This window comes from Anopheles ziemanni, chromosome 2 (assembly GCF_943734765.1).
Source record: "Anopheles ziemanni chromosome 2, idAnoZiCoDA_A2_x.2, whole genome shotgun sequence".
Classification (NCBI taxonomy): domain Eukaryota; kingdom Metazoa; phylum Arthropoda; class Insecta; order Diptera; family Culicidae; genus Anopheles; species Anopheles ziemanni.
The window spans coordinates 61,529,642-61,557,183 of NC_080705.1; the positions used below are offsets into that span (position 1 = coordinate 61,529,642).

At 42.2% G+C, this 27,542-nt stretch overlaps 1 protein-coding gene across 1 annotated transcript in view; it reads left to right on the plus strand.

The window, feature by feature from the left end:
- The first annotated feature begins 761 nt into the window (after window positions 1-761).
- LOC131294007 (diuretic hormone receptor-like) overlaps window positions 762-27,542 on the plus strand; it is a 31,294-nt gene continuing 4,513 nt past the window's right edge. Inside the window, exons 1-12 of the mRNA XM_058322054.1 lie at window positions 762-770; window positions 1,251-1,427; window positions 1,629-1,752; window positions 9,041-9,224; window positions 9,317-9,410; window positions 9,746-9,845; window positions 14,204-14,284; window positions 15,585-15,661; window positions 17,210-17,320; window positions 17,462-17,647; window positions 21,364-21,491; window positions 25,165-25,230. Of these exons, the coding sequence (XP_058178037.1) occupies window positions 762-770; window positions 1,251-1,427; window positions 1,629-1,752; window positions 9,041-9,224; window positions 9,317-9,410; window positions 9,746-9,845; window positions 14,204-14,284; window positions 15,585-15,661; window positions 17,210-17,320; window positions 17,462-17,647; window positions 21,364-21,491; window positions 25,165-25,230 (1,337 nt within the window). The remainder of the gene's footprint in view (window positions 771-1,250; window positions 1,428-1,628; window positions 1,753-9,040; window positions 9,225-9,316; window positions 9,411-9,745; window positions 9,846-14,203; window positions 14,285-15,584; window positions 15,662-17,209; window positions 17,321-17,461; window positions 17,648-21,363; window positions 21,492-25,164; window positions 25,231-27,542) is intronic.

Here is a 27,542-nt window from a genome sequence, read left to right on the forward strand (position 1 = left end):
GATCGGAACCTTCGCTTAGCTAGCAAAGGGAAATTTCTCTCAGCATACCTCCACTTTCTCGCAAGCGTTGTGCGTAAACCCGGGCGAAAGAAGCCCATTCGGCCGTTTCGGTAAAGCGGCGGTATTAAGTAAAGTTTTGCTGCGAAACCAATTATCGGACTATTTACCGCCGTTTCAAGCGGCCTGTCCAAAGTAGCCACCGGTTCGGAAGAGGCTGAAGAGATAATTGCAAAAGTTTGGCAACCGCGGGATGCCGCACGCAAACGAAAGCTCGTGCGTCTTGGTTAATCTCGTGTCTTGTGCGCTGGGCTTTCTTGGGATTGGCTTGAATTATCTTGAGCTGGTGGGCGTCGTCCTTACCCGAAACGCACCGGGGCCATTGTTTCGGTGGGATTTCCACCCAACCTCATCTCGACCTGCAAATGCTGGTGTGTGGGCAGTTGCTTCTCTTTCTACGCTCGCGGCGGCCACAGAAAAGGCCAACACAAACCGCAGCCCAAACCCGCTACCCAAACGCAAACGCGGCCCATATGGAAGTGGGATGGAGCAACGCGAAACGGATGCCCGAACAAATAGGTTGGCACAATAAATAATGTCCGACCGCAGAACTCAAGCAAAACTCTTTTGTTCGCCAAATTAAATAGATGGAGAAAAATACAAAGCCCAGGTATTGCTGTTGGCTCGCTCGTTTGCATTTTATATTCATTATCAACTCCATTTGGCGGACCACTGGTTCAGACCTAAAAAATAAAGTGAGGGAAATGCCAACGGTAAGCCGCAAACCTAAAATGGACATAAGAAAATGAACGATAATTCGTGCTCGGAGACAAGTTTTTCATTTATGTTAGGACGAGAAAAATTGCACGCCGTAAGAAAATAAACTTGGTGATTAATTGGAAAATATTAGATTAAACTTGGTAAACTTTGCCACAAACGACATCAAATTATTATCTGCTCAACGGCACGCTTTTGTTTCTACAGGACAACGCAAAGTGTTAGCCAGTGTTTTTGCGTGGCATTAACAAATGAAAATTTCAGGATGGAGTCGAAACAAAAGTGAAGTGAATAAACAGAAAGTTCTTCTTATAAATGTGCCAAGGTTACTCCGGGATAGAAGAAATGTTCACTACAACGCACTGAGAGTTTTATTTCCTATCGAAAGCGTGCAATAAATTAGTGGAAAGTGGAAAGAGAAACACCAAACCAGGCCATCGGAAAAGACCGGAACACGGTGGCAACCATTTTGAAAGCCCAAGAAGCAACGACGAGCCCCGGAACTGAGTGCGGCAGAAGCGCAGCGACTGGTTTCGGTCAGCGTGGCGGACTACGACGAACTCAGCTCGTTTCCACCAGATCTGCTCGGTGACTTCGAGAACAACACCGAGCTCGAATGTCTCCTGCGAGCGCACCAAGATGCACAGGCCGGGGTAAGCTTCCCAAACCCATTATTTGAATGTCACCCGATACGTTGTTGATGGTACCTTCTTGCAAGCAGCAAAACTAACCAAACTGCTCGGCTCGGACGGTGGCCGAACTTTGCCGATGCAATATTCTCTCCTAATGACGTTTACCTTTACCTTTTTGTTTACTGTGGAATAAAAATACAAATAAACTGCAATACCCAACAGACGCCATTCGATGGATGCCCGGTGGACTTTGATCGGATCTTGTGCTGGCCGAAAACGGAGCCCGGCACCTGGGCAGTGCTTCCATGCTTCGAGGAGTTCAAAGGCGTACACTACGATGTGACACGTGAGTACAGCCATCAGCCATCACCAGTGGCAAAGTACACAGGGGGGAACATTTTCCAACACACACACACATACACATACAAACACACACACACACATGTCAGATTTATCCCACGCATCCTCCGTCTCGTGCAGGGCTCTAATGGAGATGCATGTAGTAGGGTAAGGCACCAGGCAAAAGCAAAAAGAGTGGAACATTTGCCAAAGGAAAAACAAGTAGGTGTTGTTCGCTTTGATCACCAGCCACTGGAAAGGGTTCTACGTGACGTTATTTGATGGGTAGCAATTTAAAAGTGAAACATAACAAATCAACTCCCTCAGACGATCGATCGACGGCATCTCATCTGAACCATGGAAACGACTCACGGTCAGTTTAGTTCCTTTGGTTCCATATGACAGTCAGCAAATGGACGTTTACTTATCAGGCTTTCAAACTAGGTAATTAAATTGCTAACCTTTGTTCAAGGAATTTTTAATAGCAACCGAAATTAATTTCTATTTAACAAACTGTGGGAAATTAAAGTCAAGCATGTTGCCTACATTCTGGCGGATATCATTGGCATAGAAAAAAGGATTAACGAAAAGGATTAATGAAAAGGGAAATAGGAACTAAGTCAAATGAATTATAAGGTAACGCGAATGAACTATATTTGACAGATTAATAAACAGTAGCAAACTGGAGCTCAAGGTGTAAGGTTTACTTACTTCACGAAGACCATCCGAAAATTCATACATTTGGTCCTTCGAACCGGATTTTTCGTGTTGAGTGAAAGTTTTACTCAGTAATTGTTTTACGAACAATTATCTCGGTTTACGTCTACGACGTACGCAGTGTCTTACGGACAATTGTTTTCTTCGACGTTCACGACGTCAAGACCGCGAAGCAAGTGTTAGGAGAACATTCGACGAGTTCCTCGTCAATTGTGAACACTGATTTGCACAACGAGTGCAACGCAAAGGATTTGCACAACGAGTGCAACGCAAGGGATTTGCACAACGGGTGCAACGCAAACAACAGTGCAGTGAGAAAGAGTGCACACAATACGAAGTTAGTGAAAGTCGCCTACGCATCTCACCGCATCTCGATAGTGCTGCATCATCTAACCGCCATCACGTTTTGCGCGCCATCAAGGTTTGAGAGAGTTCGCGCGCATTTGATCTTCCAGCGCGTCACCGGTTAACCCGTGGGGGACAGCGAAAAAAGGCCACAGTGAAAACAAAAAAACTTTAAGAGAAATGGAGAAAAAACTCAAAGCGGCTCAGCATAAAAAGAAGGTTGCGTTGGAGAATATCAAATCGCTTGAAAGATTTGTGACCACGTTCTCCAAGGATGAAGTGGGTCAGCTTCCAGGTGCATTGGAGAGGCTTCAGCAGCAAAAGGAGGATTTCTTCGCAGCGATGGCGAAATTAGAAGAACTCGATGATAGCAGTGAAGCGTTGGAATCGTGTATCAGCGATAGGATTGACATGGAGGAGCGTTGCCAACGTTTGAAGGCATTCTTGCGGACGAATCTTCCGAAGGAGACACCAGATTCTTCGATGCTGGCAAACTCAACAATGGCACTTGGACGGCCAACTGCAACCAATCTTCGGCTTCCAAAAATCGAATTGCCTACGTTCGACGGTGACTCTACAAAATGGCTCTCGTTTCGCGACCGTTTTGTATCGATGATCGATGATTCGGCAGAATTGTCATCGATTGCTAAACTGCAGTATCTACTGTCATCTCTAAAGGGCGACGCTGCTTTACCCTTCGAGCACACACCGTTAACAAACGAAAACTACGCGGTCACTTGGAAGGCGCTGTTGAAAAGATACGACAATACACGTAGCCTTATTCGTGAGTATTGGCGGAAACTTCATTTTCTTCCGGTGGTAAAATCAGAGAGCGTCGAAGATCTAACTAATTTAGTGGATGAATTCACACGGCATTTGAATGGTTTGGCCAAGCTGAAAGAACCTGTGGAGGCATGGGATACTCCTTTGTCCAACATGCTGCTGATGAAGTTCGACAGCGAGACCATTCTTGCGTGGGAGAAGCATTCCGTCCACTTCGAGCGGGACAAATATCAGGAACTGATGAAATTTGTCGAAGATCGGATCCAGATCCTCAAATCCACTAAAAGCCTTACCATTGTAGAGGATTCGACGATTAAGGTGGCCGGCAACGCACGGCAAAATACCTCACGGAGAGCCATTACAAACACCGCAACCATTCACAAATCCTCGGGGCAACCACGGTGTTTATTGGAGTGCGCTGAAAATCACTCGCTACGCATGTGTCCAATATTCAACGGCAAGGATGTGCAGCAGCGACGCGACATCGTGGCAAAGAAGCGCTGTTGCTGGAATTGCCTAAGCAATACGCATCTAGCGAAGGACTGCAAGTCGGATCGGTCCTGTCGCACGTGTGGGGAGCGTCATCATTCACTGCTACACATTTCTTCGACGATATCGATGGGAGTGAACTCGGAAGACGAAACGGTGTTCCTTGAGACGGCGGTGCTACATCTCGTCGATGACTACGGAACAAGGCACGAGGCGAGAGCGCTTCTCGATTCCGGATCGATGTCTAACTTCATCTCGGAAGCGTTCGCTCGGAAATTAATGGCCTCTCGGTCTAAGGTCAACGTTTCCATCTCTGGCATCGGTATGGCGTCGCAGTTGGTGAACGGGTCGATTGTGGCAACCGTCCAGTCGAAGATACAACCATTCGCGACTCAAATGGAATTCCTGATCCTGAATAACCCATCGGCGGACATCCCAACGACTCCCACTGACGTGTCTTCCTGGAGGATGCCGGTAGATGCAGTTTTGGCGGATCCATCGTTCTACATCCCAGGCAGAATTGACATCGTCATCGGGGGAGATGCGTTCTGGGAGATTCATTCCGGAAGGAAACGGTCGCTTGGCAAGGGACGTCCGTGGCTGGTCGAGACTCCCTTCGGTTGGGTCGTCGCGGGTAACACTGCCCAAGCTGCAAAGGAGGTTCCACGAATTTGCCATGTGGCTACGTCAAACACCCCACTGGAAGTGATCCTGAACCGGTTCTGGGAATGCGAAACCCTTCCCAACGAAGCAACGTTTTCGGCCGAGGAGGACCTCTGCGAGAAACATTACGTTTCTACGACGACTCGGGACGCTGCGGGAAGGTATGTGGTTAGTTTACCGTTTAACTCGAATGCCAATACAATTTTAGGAGCTTCCAAGGAGATCGCCGATCGCCGGTGGGCGGGAATGGAACGTCGGCTGAATTCCAACCCGCAAATGAAAGAGGCATACATCAAGTTTATGAAGGACTACGAGCGTTTGGGGCACATGAAGAAACTTAGCGAACCCGTTGATGATTCAGTTCCGCATTACTATCTGCCGCATCATGCAGTAGTAAAGGAGACCAGTACGACCACTAAGGTTAGGGTTGTCTTTGATACATCCTGCAAGACAACTTCCGGGTTTTCACTAAACGACACTTTGCTCATCGGTCCGGTAGTACAGCAAGATCTGCTTTCGATTGTCATGCGTTTTCGGGCTCATGCGATAGCAATTACTGCAGACGTGGAGAAAATGTATCGTCAATTCCTTCATCACGCCCAAGACAAGAATTTTCTTCGCATTCGGTACAGAGAAAATTCCGCAGAACCCATAAGTACCTACGAACTACAAACGGTTACCTACGGCACGGCATCGGCACCATTTTTAGCTACACGAACTCTGAAGCAGATTGCAAACGATCATGGAGAGCAATACCCACGTGCAGTTAGTCCTGTACTCCATGACTTCTATGTGGATGATCTACTAACCGGTGCTGAAGATCTAGCGGATGCAATCGAAGTAGTGAGTCAAGTGTCAGCAATGGAAGACGGAAATGCAACGGAACAGCTGTCACTGGTTGAGAGAGTGCCACCATTAACACGAGACGAACTACTCCAGGCTGAAATCCAGTTGTGCCGGTTGTCGCAGGAGTATAGCTTTGCAGAGGAACTGCACACCGCAAAGCATGGCAAGGAGATTCCGAAAACATCGAAGTTGAGGTGGCTATCGCCTTTTGTTGACTCAAAGGGATTACTGCGAGTCGGTGGTCGGCTTCACAATGCGCAGATTCAGGACGCGACCAAACACCCGATTCTGCTCTCCAGTAATCATTCGTTGGCCAAGTTATTGACAGTCGCGTATCACTTGAAATTATTGCATGCCGGACCTCAGCTATTGTTAGCCACGCTACGTCAAAGATTTTGGATAATTGGCGGTCGCAGTCTCGCCAAGTCTGTTTACCATAAATGCCAACAATGTTTCAAGGCGAAGCCCACATTGGTGAAGCAAACCATCGCGGACCTCCCAATTTCACGGGTAACACCTACGAGACCGTTTGCTGTTAGTGGAATCGACTACTGCGGACCAGTATTACTAAAGTCAACGATTCGGAACCGCAGCCCGACGAAGGCGTACATAGCTATATTCGTGTGTTTCGCGACCAGGGCGGTACACATTGAATTAGTGGGTGATCTCACGACGACGTCCTTTCTGGCAGCACTTCGGCGTTTTGTTGCAACAAGAGGGAATATCTCAGAACTTCACTCCGATAATGCAACGACATTCAAGGGCGCCGCGCATGAGCTTCATCGCCTCTATAAGATGCTCAAATGCATTCAACAAGAGCGGGACGAGATTTTCAACTGGTGTGCGAACAACGAAATTAAATGGAAATTCATTCCACCACGTGCTCCGCATTTTGGCGGTCTTTGGGAGGCAGCGGTACGTTCCGTAAAACAACACATTGTTCGCACAGTAGGAAGTACGAGCTTAACTTATGAGGCAATGGTAACTCTGTTAGCCCAAGTCGGACAATGTTTAAATTCACGACCGCTAGTGCCATTGTCAAACGAACCCACAGATACAGAGCCACTAACACCAGGGCATTTTCTAGTAGGCTCCAATATGTGTGCATTACCACAAATTGATAGGTCGCAGGAACCATCAAATAGGTTGAAGGAATTTGAGCTAGTACAGAAACATTTACAAGCCATCTGGGCGCGCTGGTATCCGGAATACCTTCAACAATTACAAGCGCGTGCTAAAAACTGTTCAAATAACCCTGTAGAGCTAGAAAAGGGACAACTCGTCTTGATCAAAGAAGATAACGTACCTCCAACTATGTGGCCCATGGGGCGAATAACAGCAGTGCATCCAGGGAAGGATAGCATAGTTAGAGTTGCTACAATTCGAACTGCATCAGGGAAGGAAATTGTACGAGCAGCAGCGAGACTCGCTCTCATTCCCAATCCCCAAGTGTAAAACCCATAGGCGTAGGATAAAAAAAAACACTCACGCAACAGTTAAAAAAGGGATACCCTTTTTTGGTGGCCGGAATGTGGGAAATTAAAGTCAAGCATGTTGCCTACATTCTGGCGGATATCATTGGCATAGAAAAAAGGATTAACGAAAAGGATTAATGAAAAGGGAAATAGGAACTAAGTCAAATGAATTATAAGGTAACGCGAATGAACTATATTTGACAGATTAATAAACAGTAGCAAACTGGAGCTCAAGGTGTAAGGTTTACTTACTTCACGAAGACCATCCGAAAATTCATACACAAACATTAGTACAGGCTGTGAAATAAAAGTATCAACCAGTACTAGTTTAAAATATTAATTTAATTTCGTTACCAGAAATAAATAAACTCAAGTGCGCGTATTCTTACTGACAAAATACAGTTCAAAACCCGAAGGATCCGAACTTATTTAATTGGTATGGTATCTTCTGCGATATAAATTTAAAAGTTAATAGTAAAGCGAAACCTTCAGAAATTTTTGGAATGGAAGTTCAACTAAACCAATTATTTGCTTTAATTTCATTTTCATTAATTTATTTAGGCGGCCTTTAAATGTAATAATAATTCAAAACAATTTAACACAAATGACTCAAGTGATAAATTGAAATCCAAAGTAGGAACGAACTCGTTATAGCAATGAACCATGCCAAACAATGGAAAGCAAACAAGTTTAACTAAAAGGCACAGCTATAAACTAGACACTGCCTCTTCTCGCTGGATTGTGGCTAATTGATGATTTCTTTTTATTTTAGAAGGTAAACATAAAACTGCAAAAATAGGTAACTCTAGACTACATTGACAAGTTTGAAGAATCAAAATTATTTACATATACGTTGTTAAAAAAACCTTGCATTTTATATCCCATAAGTATAGTATCATCTTAACCCTCACTTGATTAGCTTCCTAACATGAACATATGACGGTATCGAACCCAGCACTGAATTTTGTGTACAAGGAATCAATTAGAAAACCTTATTGAGTTTTAGAATGCAGAAGTCTGTAAATTGCAACAGTGAAGTGGAACTAATTAAGATGAATCCAACGTTGGTTTCCTAGTCCAACATTGGTTTCTAAATCCCACTGAAAATGTTGTTTTCGACTTTCGAGCTGTAGTAAACTAATACTATTTTGTAATATCTTCAAATAAAAATTTAAGTATTCAACTTGATAATTTAAATAAATAAAACTCCATTGAAAAGGGAAAATGAGCATAAAAGTAGCATCCCAAAAGCGAAAAATGGCATATTTATCCTTGCTAAATGGTCGGGAGCGATCTGTTTGTTCATAACTTCATTATCAAACCGCACGGTTTTCGCTGGAATCGTTTAAAGATAATACCACGAATGGAAACACCGAACGTGTGGCAGCACTTTTTCCAGCATCTGTACTCGTTCCGTTTCCTAGATTTCCCCCATCCCCCCCATCGCAGCTCAACTCGCTCCCGACCGATATGGCATTCAATTAAAGTTTTTCCCCATTGGCGTAATTGAAACTTTCCACGCTTGCCCCGTCACTTGCACTTTCGCCACTGCACGAACCACTGGAAGGAGCAAATCCAATTGAACACGGCTGCAACTGACCTACGACAAGGATATTCCTCCGCTTCCTGGGCAGGGTCGACCGCAATGCACCGCAATGCCCATCTCGCTCGTACATGTTCATATCTTCTTTCACCATCCATTGTCCTTGAAAGAAGCTCCCTCGAGTGTGCGGTTGACAAACTTGAACTTCGAAAGTGCACACACCGGGGCGTTGTGGGAAAAGTTCCCCCCACATGCATGCAAGGGTAGGCGGCTGGTCCGGCGTTATTCGCCGACCACACGCTCAGAAGTGGTTTGCTCCAATTTAATGAGCATTTAAATTCCATCCTCACTCGTTCGCGCTGCCGGTTCGAAGCGATTTTCCGAAGAAAGCTTAGTAAAATGCACACGCTTGGTTCGCTATTTTCGCACGACAGAAAACGTTACCCGGTATTGCCACCCGAACGGCCGGTGGAACAACTACAGTAACTATGCCGCGTGTCACCACGAAGAACGCGGTCCGACGGACATCGTGGAAATTTCGTCCATCATCTACTACACCGGCTACATCATCAGCCTGGTGGCGCTTAGTCTTGCTGTGATAGTTTTCGTTTACTTCAAGTGAGTATTCCTACCATACAAGGATGGTTCACACTCCATTGAGAGGAAGGGTCCTTTGAAAGCACGTTCTTTTTGTACGGTCTTTTCCACAGAGATCTACGCTGTCTGCGGAACACCATCCACGCAAATCTCTTCATTACCTACATTCTGTCGGCTCTGCTATGGATTATCATTCTTACACTTCAGGTAAGTAAATGGACCCTATCAGTGGTCGTTTAACTTGTCCATTACTTCTACGACATAAAAACAAAACAGTAGGTTACATGGAACATATTTGTTTTATGTACTCAGATACAATTTTTCTTAGCAAGCAAGTTATCTATATTGTTTTTCTAGTTCGTTTTATCCTTATGAAAATTGTTCAAATTGACTATTATCAATTATTCAACAAAACTGTATCATTAATTAATTACTTTTATAATCTTGCTTTCTTTTTGATTTTCTTGCTCTATTTTTGTAATTGATTTATAAAAATATTGATAAAATTTTCAATTTTGTTTTCTTCAATTCAATCATTAAAGCTCTCCAGTGGCAACAGTTCCGGCATGACGAGTTGCGTTATCTTCGTCACACTTCTACACTATTTCACCCTGACCAACTTCTTCTGGATGCTTGTAGAAGGTAGGAAACTATTTAATAAAAATATTATTTTCAATTACTTCAATTGATTCTGCAAACCGATCGAAATCTTGAATATTATGGGTACAAATCCGTGAAGCATAAACGCTTTGAAATGTTGTGAAATATAATGTTTCGATCAAGTGATAGAAGGAATTTAAAAACAATTTCACAATTTCAAAGAAACCATTAGTGTTTATCACCTTCTTTTTCTGTAGAAAAGTAAAATGTTTCCACGAGAAGAAAGTGTATGAGCAATTCACGGTACGTTCAACCGACAATTCTCTTGAGTAGGGCGTTTCGGTGAAGAACGCTAAAATATTTAAAGTGATCTTTCTTCACCGAAAAAATACCTCCGGCCTTTGCTCGGCTGGAAAAACTGCTCCCCCGTTTACATCAAAAATCACAAAAAAGGCAGCAAATTACACGCGGCTCGTGTTTCTGGTGTGCCGCTTAGCTAATACTAAAAAACAGACCTTCTTTCTTCAAACAGCACGTCGCCGCGGGTGGCATTTTCAAGCATGGTGTTTCCTTTCCGGATACTTATTTTATTTTTTTTTCATCCGGCGCCCGATGTTGGCTTTCGAAATCGTGTTCTTAGTATCTAGACTCGGAACAACAAGCAAACGGGCATCTTGCAGCGACAAGCTGCAGTACTATTTGGGTTTTCCCTTTACTTGTGTTTGTTTTTTCGCTTTTGCTAGAAATCTTAAACACGAGAGTATTTGTTTTCCAAAGGCTGCGCTCCTTCCTGCACGAAGCGGAAACTCAGTAGTGTTTGCTGAAAGGTAGCTCCCTACAATAATCTGCCGCCGTGGGGATGTAACACAACAAAAGCCACGATATGTTGTCCTGCTGCAGGAGTGTGCGCGCTTTTTCCTTGCCCTATACCTACACCGGAAGAGAAGTCAACCAACACAAGCAGCTGTGTTGCTTGCGAGCCATCGCCTACGTACCGGAAACGGGATAGTTGAAAGTTAATGCAAACAGTTGCTGCCATGTTTAACGTTTATCCAAGGGCTTCCTGCTTTAGTTTAATAGCGGGTGGGGAAACAGGGGAAGTTTGGTTGTGCGAAAGATAAGTGATTTAATTCAATTCTCTACAAACAACGAAATCACATTCGATGCATTTTCTTTTCATGATATTCAAGCACAACAAATGCAACTTCAATTTATATTTCACACACTGCTGAAAAACGTTCGTCTATGAATGCAATGTGTCGCTTACTATTTTGATTAGGAATGTATTTTAAATCAGACAAGATATTACTATCTTCAATTTCCTTTTTCATATCACTTGTTTGAGCAGAAAGCAGAATGAAAAAAAAATAATTCAACACTAGCTTTCCATTTGCGATCAAAAATTCAACTCAGCACCCGGCGTTGACCCGTCCGGAAATCATCAGAGAAAGCTAATGGGAGTTGATCGCTCGGGAAAATTCGTTCAACATGATAGCCTTTTCTGGCACTTTCCGGGAACTATCATTGAGCGCATAGAAAGTGTAACTGCTCGCAGGAAAGCAGCACGGTGCAATCCGCTACAATGTTACAAGCATTTCCCAACCTTGCCCGATGGTGCAATGAGCTACTTACAATTTTTTGTTACAATTTTACAGCAAGAAACATTGCGTTCACGATGCGAAATGAAACGTGAGCAAAATCATAATGCGTGGGTTAACGAGTTTCGTCCGTTTCGTTCCTTCCGCACGGTTGTAACATGACCGGCAACGGTAGCGAATGGTCCATAATCCACCGCATGTCCTTTGTGGACTGGTGGAAATTGTCTAACCTTTTACAAGTACCAACTTTAAACATCCATTCCAGAATTTCTTTTCCACTCTCAAAGTTTGGGTTTAAAAACTGTTCGTTATCAACGATCGAAGCAGAGTGAATCACTGACCCAATAGTGGACGCGTGAGATGCATTTTTAATACAATATTAAAATGAACTGTTGCATCGCGATATGGCGATATCTACAGAGGTATTTGACAACTAAATGTGTTGCCTAGTTTTTGAAAAATACACCTCGATTTTACAAACATGAATAGAACAACCGTAACTCAGTAGTTGCTGTGTTTAGAAATCTTTCACATTGTTTATACTGAATCGCAGTGTAATCTGTCTTTAAATATTGTTCACTAAGACCAAGTCTATTCTTAGTACCAAACGATAGCATCGCTATCAAAAACAAGGGTACGAAAGCCCCAAGCAGTGACGCATGCATCGAAAAACACTCGACCATGAACGGGAAAACAATGGCCAAGTGACACCGAAGAAAGCGAAAAGAATTGAAGACGCTAGGCGGAACAGGATAAATATTGATTATGGATTTAACGTTCGCTAGAAGCGGGAGACTGAACGCCGGATGGACTGAGGGGCGGAAGATATCTTCTTGTGTCCTTGAGGCAAATGGTACGAACGTTAATGGTGGGATTAACTGGGTTAAATCGATCCGCAAACCAATCTCGCTTCCCATCGCTTGACGTTAACGTTCTCGGCTCTTCCTCCTCCGGCTTCCCGCATCGTTCTGCCAAGCATCCTGACGATTCGGTTCGGGAACGATTCAAGAAAAATACCACAACACCGAGATCGGATTTTCGCTATCGATTCGAGATTTAAAACAAACAGTGCGGCCTCGGGATGGCATTAACCGTCTGGCTTGACTTGGGATTAGGAGTTGAACTACGGTTGTTCATAGTGAGGATACGCGGGAAAGGGGAGGTTAATGCAATTCAAATAGAAAAGAAATAGGAAGCAGCCACGATTTGTAATCCGGGCCGTATTTACAATTTGATTTGAATATTAGATTCGCTTCCAATCCAATAAAAGCGTTTCTTATCGCGAGCCAATTATCCTTGGTGAGTCGACTTGAATTTTAAAGACTGCCAAAGTCTCTTTGCCGATTGGATTATCAACGCTTTAAAATACTTGAAACAAGCTCATCAACCAGTTGATTAAATTTCTATTTTATAATGCTCAGTGTTAAGTTCAAGCAATGTAAATATGTATTTACATATGTCAATGTAATAAATATTGCAGCTTGTGAGATGAGATCGATCAATCATTTCATTCTCTATTACATATCTAAAAGATTTATGCACGACCAAATGTATGATTACTTTAATGTTTAAACACAACTTCAGTTAAATAGCAAGGCAGTCGAAATGTCTATTTCAAACGAAGCTCCAGAACAGCTATAACGCTTTAGACTCACCACAAAACCACATGCTAAAACATTACTTAATGGAATAACTTTTTCGATAAACTTTCTTCACATTTGGCCAAACCAGAGCTGCCGTACTTCGTTTTACTACAAACATTAACGCTGCCTACGTATGAAAAACCGACACATTACACATTACGCCACACACGAAGTCTGAGATTGATAAACTTTATTTTATAGCAGCAGATCATTCATCATTGTTTTCCCAAATTGTTGGTAATAAAGCCAACCCCGGCTTTTGGAAGGAAAAAGTTGCGCAAGAAAGTACAATAATTATGAATCCCCCGGCGAGAATGCCGCCAGAATTAACGCACAACAACAGTCGAAGGCGGAACGGATGGACGAAAAGCTGGTAATCTAGGGATCTCGTTCGGTAAGCCTGGAGTGAAGGGTTCATGACCCTTGTAAATCCCTTCCCTCAAGACAAAGAAGTACGAAGAAGAAAAATTTGTGAACCTAGAAGGCAGGAAAAGGGCGATACGTACCTAATCTTTCATGATTCTATGAACTTTAGTGTGTTTTCTGGAACGAAGGGTAAATCCTTGTTTCATATTAACTACTTGAGAGATGCAACTCACAGCCAACTTTACTCCCAAGTGATTCGTTTCATTTTCCTAAAAGTGAAACTTTTCTGATCTGTACAAAAAAAATCCTTTAATGCTGCAAACTGAAATGAGCAGCTTGATTAATATTTCCTGAGCTGAACTCAGATCAGACCACTTCCGACGAAAGCCCGAGTAGCTAAGCCTCCGTATCCATTATTAAATCGAAACCGAGTGTGCCGTGAGTTCTGGGAAAGGATATAATTTTCTACATGCACCACCCATTTACCGAGTACGGATTTATGTAGTCAGAAGTCGAGTTGTTCATCGCCTACTCCGTTGTTTGGCGCACTTAATTTCGGGCGAAATGGTGCACACGATTGTCGAAACACGATAATCACCATCGGACAGGGGAATTCCGTTCAGCAGGACGAGCAAATCGGGCATCTTGCTTTGGCTAATCCTTTCGCCGGAAACATCGCACACAAAACTGCGCCAGCTCGGTTTTGTTGCTCTTCCAGGGGAACCGTTTCATTCCATTCCAATTCGCCTGGTGATATCATGTTTGTAATTTTGTTTTTCTACCACCCTTCCAGGTCTGTACCTCTACATGCTGGTGGTGGAAACCTTTTCGGGTGATAATCTTCGCTTCAACATGTACGCCGCCATCGGTTGGGGTAAGTAGCAGAGGTGCGGGAAAATAAATTAATTAAACCTTTAAGCTCTTTCGTTTCGGTTTCGAATCCCAGCGTTAAGCAAGCAGCTCCTTTTGGCAGGATCAAGGATACGTGCAAATTGAGTTTAAGCAGATTGCTTACATCACAATAGAAACATTTCTCATACATGAGATGTTAAGTTAAATTAAGGAGGTACCCAGCTTACCTCACAAAATGTGTTTACATCGTACCAGTTGCGATACAATAAGATAATATTTATTTAAAACACCGGGAATCTTCTCCAACCTTTCAAATGATTTCTTCCCCTTGAAAATATAACATTTAATATGAAGATTCTAAATGATTACCAAAAATTTTAAACAAACTAAAATTCTTATCGGCAATAAAGAATGTATTTCACTCAGTTCCCAACCCATCGTTCGCAACACTCAAAGTCCGATTATTTGGCGACGCTATTTTAGATACTTTCTTGGCAAGCGGCCAACAACGTGCGCACTTTTGCGCTGATAAATTGATATCCAACCGGAGAAAAGACCCTTTACAAAAAACTCAGGCACAAAAAAAGATCGCATAAAACTAGAACAAAAAAAGCAAAAAACCACGTTGCCATCCCCGGCCACCATTATCGCCACAATAAACACTAAATAAATTGTCCATGCCAGTGCGCGTCCATTATTTCGACCCGTCAGTGGACAGTCGGATGGTGGCTTGTTACCGAAAGGAAGGAAAAACGACCCAAAGAAGTAAAGCATTTATGCCATCTCCCAGCGGGCAGCTCATCTGCTCATTCGCTGTTCGGTCCACGGTTCAAAGTTTTGGTTTTCTTTTAGTTTTTGGATACGGCGAGAAGTTTCCGCTCGGAACATGTTCCGAAAACCCGACCGACCGTTCCCTTCAATAGCCGTAAAGGTCGTAAAGGGTTTTTATTTGCTTAGTTGCTGTTTAGGTTTCGATTTTTCCTTCGTAGCTGGTGATCGTTTTTTGTTTTTGCTAACCTGCATAATTTGGCCACTCGGTAGCGCATGTTGTCCGCCATTTCACTAGCCATTATTAGTCAAAAATATGCTCCAATATAAAGGGTAACTATTGCAGATGGGTGGCGAGTTCATGCCCATGTTATTATTATGATGTAATTACACAATGATGCCTGGAGGGGTCTATGACATACGTCCATTAAAAGATAACAAGCTTGGTATTATGTCGAACACCGATTGGTTCATTTAATTAAAAAACAATGATCCCACGTGTTCGTGTCATCGATGGAAAATTAATTCCACACTCATACATTTTTTTTACACAGGAGGTCCCGCAATTTTCGTCATGCTTTGGGCCATCGCAAAGGGCATCACTCTGTCCGGACAAGACACAACGAATACGGTATGTATGTGAACGAATGTATGTATGTAAGCAGCTCGCAGTGCTTAATTTAACAAATTTAACATGATGTAGATTAAAATCGTTTACATTTTTCATAGATTATTAATGACCTAAAATGCTTGAAGCTAAAATTTTGATGTAGAAGAGAATTTTTAAAATATTTGTTTATTGTAAATTCAAATATGATCATGCAGTTCCCTCAGTGTATTCAAGTCCCAAATTGTGTATGATGGCAACATCTTAAATCTTTCTTTTCTACATCGTTTTTGCATCTTTAAATAGTTTCGCAAGGGAGTTGAAACGGTTTAAAGAAGGACAAAACCAAACGAGTCAATCGATGCTCAACCATGATCATCAGGAAAAATGAAGCATCCTGTAATGGGTTGGATGTAAATCTAAAAAAACCTGCATGCCCTTTGTTCTGACATCAAATCGGTACAAGTTTTACATCCGTGAAACCGTAGATATTTCTTATTCTCAAATTTCCATCGCTTTCATAGAACTTTTCTTTAGATCGTTAAGGGAACCTTTCAAGAATTGACCATTCAAGAGCATCCAATCAAGTTAAACAAAACTGCAATATGAGGATATTACAGTGGCTCAGAAATGTTATCGCGAAAGCTGGACCGTTCGAGTTCCTCTAGTCTCTTGGCTAATGCTACCCTTTACGTTGACCAACTCTTCCACTCAAGTTCTATCAGTTCCACTTTAACAACTTCCATTCGTGGTACTTTTGCTGAACTTCGGACCGAAGCCACGCCGAGAGGACCAACCCAAACCAAATCAAGCAGGAGAGACAAAAAGGAAATGAATCGAAGACAAACACAAAAAAGGAACCCTTACGTTTGCCAGCTGCCTTGGCCAGCTGCCGCTAGATTCTTGCTCACCGCCCCCTCCAGGAAGTGGCACACGGACAAAACTTCCGTTAATGGAACTTGATGGGAAGCGCCGCTCAATTAGTGGTGATTGTTTTTCCGCCCCGAAACGGCACGTTCACTGCGTCGATGGTGGTTTTGCTCTCAGTCCGTTCGTCTTGCCCTTTTTCCCCATTGCATTTGGACAGATTCCGGCGCAATCCTTTTCGCTTTCCGGTGCCACACTTAACAGGAAAGTAATTGTAGTAAAAGCGATTTCCTAGAGTCAACGCGCTTCGTTTCCCGTCTACCATGTTTTGGTTCCTTCCTCGCCCGTGTAGTCAATATGTTGGATGAAGGATGAAAAACACAACAGCCCAAACCAAATGAAACAAAACAATCCACTCGAGTAATGGCTGCCAAAATTGCTCCACTTCGGTATTTATGCCGCGCCATTGCATCCGGGTGTTGACTAAAAGGAAAAAAAATTGGCCTCTTCACGAAAAAAAACGGCTCGTAGATGCGCATTTCGCAAGAAATAAAATGGCCTCTTTCGTTACCCGGAAGCTATCGGCCTAGTTCAATTCCAAGAATTATTTTCAACTTCCGAGCTGAGAAACTTGAAGGGAAAGATTTTGAAAAACGAAAATAAAACGAGCAGCTTACGCTTGAATATTTCTGCTCCGTCTTTCAGCTCGAAATCGAATGCTCCTGGATGCGGGAATCGCTCGTCGACTGGATCTTCCAGGGACCGGTCTGTGCGGTGCTGATCATCAACCTCGTTTTCCTTATCCGAATCATGTGGGTAAGTGACTCCCCATCCCATTCATGTACGAATTGAAAGCAAATTGAATCGAACAAAATTATCAATTGCTTTCCGGGAAATATTAAAACACATGTTACAACATTTTCCATCAACAACTCCTTCATACGCTCCGCTTTTCAGGTGCTGATCACGAAACTGCGGTCAGCGAACACGGTCGAAACGAGGCAATACCGGAAGGCGTCGAAAGCGCTGCTGGTCCTGATTCCACTCCTCGGCATAACGTACCTGGTCGTGCTGGCCGCACCCGCCGAAGGGGTCGTCAGTGACATCTTTGCCATCGCTCGAGCACTGCTCCTAAGTACACAGGTTAGTTTTCAAGCAGAAGAGTTCAGTAAAATTCAGTAGCGTTTTGTAGCAAAAAGACCTGAATGAAATGTCTAGTGTTTTTTATTCTGCATTGTGTATTTCTATATTTTTTTATAAACCAAGGTACCATTATAAGGTAATGTGTGGTAATATGCCCCCTTAAGCTGTTCACAGTTTTGCTTGAGCCTGGGCAAGCGGATTGAATATGTATTGTTTTGCCCGAGGCAGGCCGCCACTCCGTGCGTTTCAAATGTACGTGGTTCAAAAACACTTTCTTATGTGTTTGTAAATTTTAATTGATTGATCTGACACTAATCGATGGAGTTGAACCAAAGGTTTGCTCATTATTGCCAATTTAAAATACTTGCATAGTTGCTTGCAAGCTGACCATCATTTAATCAATAAAATCTTAACAGTTAAATATAATTTTTTCTTCGGTTTTAGACCAATAACTATATAAAAATGTGAAACAATCGTTTGACAATTTTTCGAGCCTTTTTCTCAACTTGGCCATTAATTTCTCACATCCATTTAAGAAAAGTAATCAAAATCTAATTGGGATGTGTTCATATCTACATCCTCAACCAGGATTTAAGAATTATGGTTATAATTGTGATCAATATTCCTTAACAACCACATTGAGGTACTTGATCAATATCTCTTTCATTTGTATATTTGTTATTAAGACTTTTTATACCCTAAAACGTTGTGAGGAGATATAACATAATTTCAGGTGTATTTAATTTTGTGACTGTTTTCCTGTAGAATCTTGCTGTAGAGCGCTGATTTTGACATAGAATGTATAAGACACGCTAATGAACATATTTTATGACTATTACAAACTAAATGATGTGTTAAATGACTTAATTCAATTGGAAAAGTACTGGTGCATTTTACCCCACCGGGACATCTTACCACACGTTCCCCTACCTGAATATGTTGTGTGCAGAGACCGACATTCCTAGAAAAGTATATTTCATTCATGAAGGCAAATAGGACAAAGCATTCATTTCATTCTTTGCCTTCTCCCTCAATATGAGTTTCTGCAAGCTCAGAACGAAGCTCAATCTTTTGCACCAACCTTTCAACAAACGCCAACGGGTAACTTTGTTGCCATTCAACATTTTCCCTGTTCGTTCGTTGCATGACTTCCGCTCGGGGTCAGTTGACCGGCGTCAATTAGCTTCCAACCTCGTGCACCGAAGGGAGTGGCTTGTTCGCTCGTACAAAATGGTGAAACCCCCTCACAGCCTCCAACCTCGCCGCAGCCGGGAACAGGGAACGAACATGGAAGCACCACAAAAAAGCGCAGTTCACCACCACAAAACTCTCCTCAACGACCACAACTCATGTCCAACCGCAAAAGAAAATAGCTACCGACGGAATATTCCTGTGGTGAGAGTGGAAAAAAAGATGGAAGCATTACATCCCGTAACCGGCTTCAACCGCCTTCAATTACGCTAATCTGAAATAGAAATGTAACCCACACGGATGATAAACACGGTCGCGATTCCATCCGCGCTGACTGGCGCCACTCAGCGCGAGTTTGTCGGGCGCGGTTTCGGTCGCGAAAAGCGGAAATGATTTGCCATTTGCAAACCACCCACCCAAAAGCAACCCCCCGTCCTCCGCGTCACGCAACGCAATCCGTGGAAAGCCCTCCCAAAACCTGATGTTACTTCGATGTGATAGTGATCTTTCGGCGCCATTAGCTGCAAAGTGTTGGTCAACGTTTACTCGCCGTGAATTATGTGCCGGGTTTGCTGAATTAGGGCTAAACGTGGGTTCGCACGGTTGGCGCCTCGATGATTAACCGTACGGTAACGATTAGTGTAACAATAGCAGTGTTGATGATGGAATTAGCGTGGCTCGTACGATTGATATGATAGCCGTGATTGCATTCACAGATAGCGGGGCGATGGAGTTGCATTTCATGCCAACGTGATCCGATAGGGTTAATTTATTACCTTGTTCGAGTGACAATGAACCCCATTTACGGCCAGGAGAGTGGAATAAAGAGGTTACCGTTTAGTATGTTATAAATAACGCAATTTATAAATCGGTTTACCAGGTATAGTTGTTGATGTTCTCTGGTACGGGTTTAGTCAAGTATCCAATTAATTTTTGAATGATTAGCAAAATATATTTATTCAAAACAGTCACCGCTTGATTCTGCAAATTTGTCCCATCGCTGAGACAAATTGTGATGTCTCTTCCAGCACTACTAATATAATGTCTGTCAAAATGATTTACCGGCTCACTTGTCAACATTTTAACATTCGATTAAATGGTGCTCTGCAAATGCATACTGAACTGAAACAATATGTTGCTAATATGAAGAAGTTAAGCATAAATAGTTCCCAGCTCATGATTTGTCTTTTGCTTTCCTTATGGCTTTACTCCTTGATGTGCTGATGCCTTGAGAAAAGGCACTGTCTGGTACCCATTTTCCGAGCAACTCAATATTTTTTACTGGTTGAAATTACTTGAACATTTACATGGTTGCAAATTGCTTTGAAAAGACACATTTAGTATGGCTACAAAGTTTTCTTGTATCTGAATTTAATGGTGGGATGGATTTGTCGATGGTTATGAACTAATATTTTATTGATATTTAATAAGTATCATAAAATCAGGCCTCTGCAAATTGAAATGGAAAATTTTAATCACTACACTCGTCAAGTATGAATAACTTAAAATTAATCAACAAATTGATTTCGATTATAAAGTTATTTAACTACATAATTCATTCGCTGCTATAGTAAGGTTTGCATATTCTAATTAAGAATCCGTACTTTATGAAAAGTAGATTTTTAATTGATTTTGTTTAATTGATGTTTTAATTGATCTTTTCGATATCCTCTTTGCTTTGAAATAAGATTTGCTTGGTTAAAAAATAAAGAAAAGATTTGTCAGATAGGAGGTTTTCCTATCGCTACTTGAGAGAAACTAAAAGCAAATATCAGACAGAGAAAAAATAGATGAAACAATAAACATGCTATAAAGTACTGATTATGATTTGCAATCGTCAAAACATCCACGTAACGAGCCAGCCAGGTCCTAAGAGCGATGAGGCATGCCTGCCGTTTGAATGCAGTATTCATTAATTCCGCGTAAACCAAACAAGAGCAAAACAGCACCGACCAGAAAAGCGCCACGGAAAACAACGGCACGCGAAAAGCTCGAAGCGATATAATCTTTCTTCACTACTCCCGTCGGGAAATTGCTTTCATTGCCCATAACTTCTGCTCGCAACGGTGCGTTATACGAGCGTGACGGCGACCATGGAAAGCGCCCATCAAACGACGGAGCAATTACTCCACCGCAGGAAGTCCAAAGGCGTCAGTTGCAGGAACTCGCTCCCATCCCTCTCGATGGAGGAAAGCAACGAGTGCGTCGTGGAAAATCAGCACGCAACCATGCGGGAGAAGTTCTTCCATGCATTTTTTTCTGTTTTGCCTTTCCTTACCAAAGCTCAAAGGCTAAGCCCGTTCGTAGTTACGGCGACACCGGAGCGGAATCAGAAAACACTTTCCCACCCGCGTCAGCACGCTCATTTGTGAAAGTGTTTTTAGGATATTTTTATTACACACTTTACCGCTGATGTGTGAGACTGCATGTTTTATTCTCGACCATCAGCGGGTTTGCTCAACAGCTTGGAATAATTTTCACCGCCCTTTCCTTCTCGCTCTTTTTCTTTCATCCTTCGCACGCAGGGTCTGTCCGTGTCGCTGTTCTACTGCTTCCTGAACTCGGAGGTCCGTCTGGCGCTGCGCCACCGGTTGGAGCGCTGGCGGGACGAGCGCAACATTCGCCTAGGTCAGGTCCGCCAGCGAAGTCGACGGTAAGTAGGACGGGTGTAGGACGAGCGGTACGAGTGCGAACGCGGTGACATTAAGTGTTACATCCTGCAGCCGAGGTCGAGCAGGTCGCCCTCCTTTTCGCACTGTTGGATCCCTTTGTTCGTTAATGGATCAACTTATCCTTTTTCGGACCACGTTGAATATTCTCCATTGCGTTTTTATGTGTATTTATAGACAGTTTTTTAATTGATATGGACTGTTAGCCTTTCCTTGGTGGTGAACGATTTTCTCATGTTAAATCCTGAACCACAACGAGCCACAGTTAATCAACACTTGGTTGACATAATAATTTTTCACTCATTTCTTCAGCTGCTGCCACCATCGTGCGTATTGTTGGTGGTGGAAACTCATTTTTAACCCTTAAGGTGCATTTAATTCTAGAGAGCTTTATGTGGGATTTAAACTTAATTCTACCACAAATTTTTACCGTTTTCTTTTTTTACGAAACTGACGTTCTTTTTCATACTTTGTCTAATTTTCTTAAATGTTTCACTTTTTTATATTAAAGAAAAGTATAATAGATATTGTTGCCTGCTAAAACTTGTAGCCTACAAGTATCACATTATAATTTATATAATTGTTTTGATGCTTTATTTTTGTAGTCAATGTGTTTTGTAAAAGCCCGGTTGACAGAAATTGTATTTTTTGCTGCTATCATGTGGTTACAGCAAGAGTTCCAGCAATCTGCCATGGAAAAAATTGTTATAACTACATGACAGCTGCAAAATATTTAAATTTTTGTCAACCGGGTGATATATCATCCAATGTATGCTTGTTCTTCTGAGTTTTTTCTTATCGTTTTAAGATTTATTTAATTTATTATAAATTGAGTTTTACTATAATCCGTCGAAAAAACATGAAATTTTTCTGTTGTTTTTTTTTACTTTTTCTTTCGTTAGTTAGTTTCGAATATTAAAAAAAAATCATGACATTCAAAATGCAAATTCAAATTATGCAGGACAACCTACTTTTACTTAAATTTCATATAAACACTAAACAACGCAAATGCACAACACATTTAAGGGATAGCCGGTTCGCTCTTTTGTACCCGTTGTCACTAAAATTGCTAACGAACGCGCTTGCCAAGGATCGTATGTAGTATCAACTACGTTTGCCAGCATCCCGTTACCTCCACTCTGGCTTCCTCCTGAACGGCTGCGACGACATGTGGTGCTGCTGAGTGTGCATTCCTTCGCACCTCTTTGCCTTGTACAACTCCGCCATCCCATCCTTTCTCTCCATCGACCTTGGCTTCACTTTTCAGTCTCATTTACGTTTATGGCTTTTCACGAAACAAAGGCGGCAATGAAAGTGAAGCACACCCACGAGAACGTGGTTGAAGGTTTCTCTTTCTCGCTTCATCTCAGCACTCCAACGGTTCTCGTGGTCGAGGATGCGAGATGGTGCGTTATTCCGGTGCATAATCGGGCTTTATGTATGATTGCCATTGCCCCCAACACCAGAGCCCCGCCCGCATCGTTATGCGCTTCATCGCCGCTTTTGCACTCGCTGATAAATCAAGTTAATGCTCCCGGGGATCCATTTGCTTTTGACAGCAGCCGTACACTCATAAATATGGCCGCACAACAATTGCCACTCGGGTTTGGGAGCCCGGGAAGACCGTCGGCGCTTTTCTGCGCCGTACTGCGCGTTTGTGTTTCCGTGCTGCTTTGATTTCCTTTCAATGGTTTTCCATTTTTTTTCCTAGCTTTTTTCCTTCCATTTCTCTTTCATCTGGCTTCCGAACGGTGTAGGAATCATATTCTTTTTTTTTTTTTTGTTTGCACTTTAATTTCATTATCTGTACTACCGCCAATTTGTCTCATCGGTTTAAAGCTCCCATAAATAATGCCAATCCTCCGAATCCATTTTTCACCCACTGGTACCAAGTGGAAGAGAAATGTTTCGCACTGGTATAATACATTTGCGAATAAAGGAAACAAGTGCTCCAAAGGGAAAGGAAATACTCCCACCGGCACAAAAATTGTTTAAAAGGCGCGATCGCAACTGAATGGAACTTTAAAATCAAGCCTGCATTTTTTCTATGATTTTATACCGTTTCTCATCTTAAACCACTGGAGAGTTGGCAACGAATCTACCCACTTTAAAACGGTGTTCACTGTAGGAAATAGAACACTGTCCATATTGTTAAAACTCCCAACTAAACCCTGGAAGCCCTCCCTTTTAAAAAAAAGGCAGCTTTGATACTCGATATTGCAACTTCCGGAGTGAAAAACGGACGTCGTTTAATCCTTGCCAACGAATTGCATCTCTCCTTGGTAAATTTTCCTTCACATCTTAGAGGAAAATTGTCTACACAGAGTAGAAATATTGCGAAAAACTGGATAAAAATAGGAGAAAATTGAACAACAGTGCCCAATAGCTTAGCTTTATGTTTCATCCTTCTTTCGAAAAGCGGGTTTTTCAATCAGTACACCACTATCGCACACTAACATCCGACACGCCTGCTGGTAAGCCCAATTTCTGCACCCCCACCCTTCTCGGGCTTATCGGAGTACATATTTTATTTTGTCCATATTTCAGGGTTTTCTAGCGCTTGCTTTTTACGGCTTTCTCTGGCTCCCGGAAAATGTGGTCAATGGTGTGCGACGGCATTGTGTAAAATATTATCCCTGCACCGACGCTGCCACTTAGCTGCCCCCCTCTCCCCGATAGGAAACTGGGTGCCCTACTAAGGCTTCTGCCTCTTTGCTATACTTACGTTTTACTTTCGCTGGCAAGCCGCTTCTTTCGTTCGTCCACTGCCAGTATAAGCAGCTGAGCTTATTATCCTTAAATCATGTTTCAATTTCGATCGAACATCAATTGGCCGATTTCACTTCCGGCCCGTTTCTTCCTTTTTACGTTGGTCCATGCGCACAAATATATGTTGGGAAATAGTCTCTGCTCAAAATTCTTCTTTAAAACATACATATGGAATTTATAGCATTGCAGTTCAAAAAAAAAATTTTGCGAACCTGATGTAAAAATTCAATTTAAATACCTATAAATGCATTTCCTTAAACGTCAAATGCATTGCAAAGTGGGTTACGCTTGCATTATGTTATCTTTAAACTCATTTCCGCCTTCCCGTCAAGGGTTGTGCTGTTGACGGTTCTTGAGCTCAACGTTACTGGAACGGAACCATTTGTCCACCTTCTTTCAAGCTTTCCCTTTGAATGCACTTTCCTCTTACCCGTCCGCTACACTTCAACGATCAGCGAATGACAGTTTCACCACTTCGTGTCTTTCGAATTTCCGGCTCAACCTGTTCTTCCTCAATGCCGCGGTCCTTGCAACTCAAAAACCACTTTCCCACCCACATTATGACGATGGTAATGAGGCTAAGAAAATGCGCTTCAGGAAAACACATTTCCACACCATTTCAACCGATCCGACAATAAACGGCAACAACTGTCCTCCATTTCGCCATTAGCGACACTGTTACTAATCTAACCGCTTCCAGCTCTCATTCTCTTAACCTTCCTCTTTCTCTTTCTCGCCATTTCTTCTCTTCCGCCATGCACCCGCCTACCCTCCTGTGTGCCTTTTCCTCACGTGGCGTGTGTATGTGTGTACTCTGTGTGTGTGTGTTGCATGCGATGCATCTGTTCAATGTGCTTTTCCGAAACCGGGAAACCGACCGACCAGCAGCTTCACCAACTCCGGCTACAATCAGTCAAAAGAATGCTCACCACGCTCCCGGACGGAAAGCTTCCGGTAAGTTCGCTTCCTTCTTCACAATGGAATCATCGTTTCGGTTTTATTTATCTTCGCTGACTTTTTCTGTAAAGGCTTTGATTTTCTATTCTACTCATGCTGAAATGATACGCTGGGAGTTGATTGTTTACACTTCACAATAATGCTGCAATATACACAAATCAATCAAACAGTACTTGGACAATTTTGGAGTGACTTACATCGATTAAAAATCATAAACTAGGTTTAAAGCAGGATGGACTTTCATTTGTAAAAATAAATGAATGTTTTAAACATAAACCATATAGGGTAAGTGCTCCTATAGTGATGCTAGTACCAATAGTGGATGTAGTGGAATAAAATTCTAGCTCCACGACGAAATAAATACAATGGAGATATTTTTTCTTCTATGAAATGTTCTTTGATCATCTGCGGAGTATTCAAAAGTTAAATCTTCTCGTTCCATAATAAATTAAAACTTCAAAATTAATATTTTCCCAACCGGTTGTACTAATATGCTGGATTTAATAATAATTAAACAGGATTTCCATGATTTCCTTAAGGCTACAAATCACTGCAAAATGCATTGGTTTACGGTAAAAATAGATGTTTTCGTGAAGAAAAGTCGTGTTTCGATCATAATTGGTACAAATATGAAAATAATTGTGTTCTTAACACTTATAAACTACATCATATTGTTAGTTACATTACTTAGTGCACCACTATTGGTACAGGGCAACGGTAACGGTAATATATTCGTCCATTATAAAAATAAGTACTTAAAAATGCTCGTTGATGTTGTTAAACAGGAACTTTTTAAAGTTAAGATCTTGAAAGTAGTCTACTTAAAATATTTATTACGGGAGCAGTACGTGTTCTTCACGAACGACGCCAGTGAACCTAGCGCCGGCTGAAAGTACTCGAGATAACATGCATCGATTAAACTCTCTCCATCCTAGCCCCCTCTTCCACCTTTCGTGAAAATACATCATCAGATGGTTTTCCTCTCTTTTCCACTGTTAGCGTCTAAGGCTACGGTTACGGTTTGTTAACGGAACGAGATGTGAAAATTTACGATAATTATGAAATTTAATATTCCCTTCACTTGCACTTCCCCACGAAGTCATCATTCCCGTACGAGTTCCCTGGCAAGGCTCATAAACAACGGCATACGTGGAATGGTCGGAACACGGGCTGCCTAAGCCACCATTTTGTACCCCGTTGAAAATAGAATATGCTTTTCCATCGCAACCCGTAACGAGTTGCGGAGAAGAAATTTTCAATTTAACACATATAACGATCAATGAATGGTCGTCGGCGCCAACGAGAACAACGAAAACCAAACACTTATACCCGCTTCGAGTACGCCCAAATACTTTGAGAACATCTTAGCGGTATTTTTGCACACTCGACATAAAACTCTCCTCCATTATGGTGGTCGTTTAAGGCAGACGAACAATAAAAAAATAAAATAAAAATTCTCAATGGCAACGACACGTGCGTTAAAGAGGAGGATGAAACCCCGGATGCCCCATTGTGACCGTATAGTGGCGCAATTATGCCACAAATTGCGCCACTACATAAATATTACATAATACATAAATATTAGTTGCTCATTTCTTGCTGCCGATACTAGCGAAGGGATTTAATAAGAGGGACACAAAAAAACCAAACGATGACCACATTTCGTTTCCCTTCCAGCAACGAGGTTTTCGGTGAACATTTCGTGATTTTTCTTTCACTTTCTAATGTGCAGAAAAAAAAATGCTTCCATAAAACTTCGGCGTGTGATGGATGGTTGATGGTCCTACAAAAAATATTTTACGACTCCACTGACAGCTGGTAGTTTTTTTTTTTACTAGAAACTTCCTTCTTTTTATGCATACTTTTAGCACTGGCCATCATGGGCTGTCATAAAGTCGACGAATTGTGCCGCGGTTTTGCTAGCAAATCCAAGCAAAACCGTCGACGATATCGAATCCTTACAGACCGAAATAAACATGTCTACTGGAGGGAAAAAAACTTTTCATAAGAACTTTGTTCGAGTGCGCAAGAAATGTGGATCATTTTGATCACCGGTCATTAGTACAAGAACAAATCTACCAGTAACTTATTTTCTTCTGCACTGCAATAAGGATGCGTAACGTGGGAATCAACCAGGTTATTAAAAAAAGATCCGAAATCAATCAAACGAAAGACTTTTTCTGTTAGCATAAATGTATCTCGCGTCACGACGCTAAAATTTTGCTTTGTTTGTTAACGCGTACTATTTCTTCTTGCCTGGATGACATGACGTTCGTACGATTTTATTCTTAAAGTTCCTGTAAATGTTG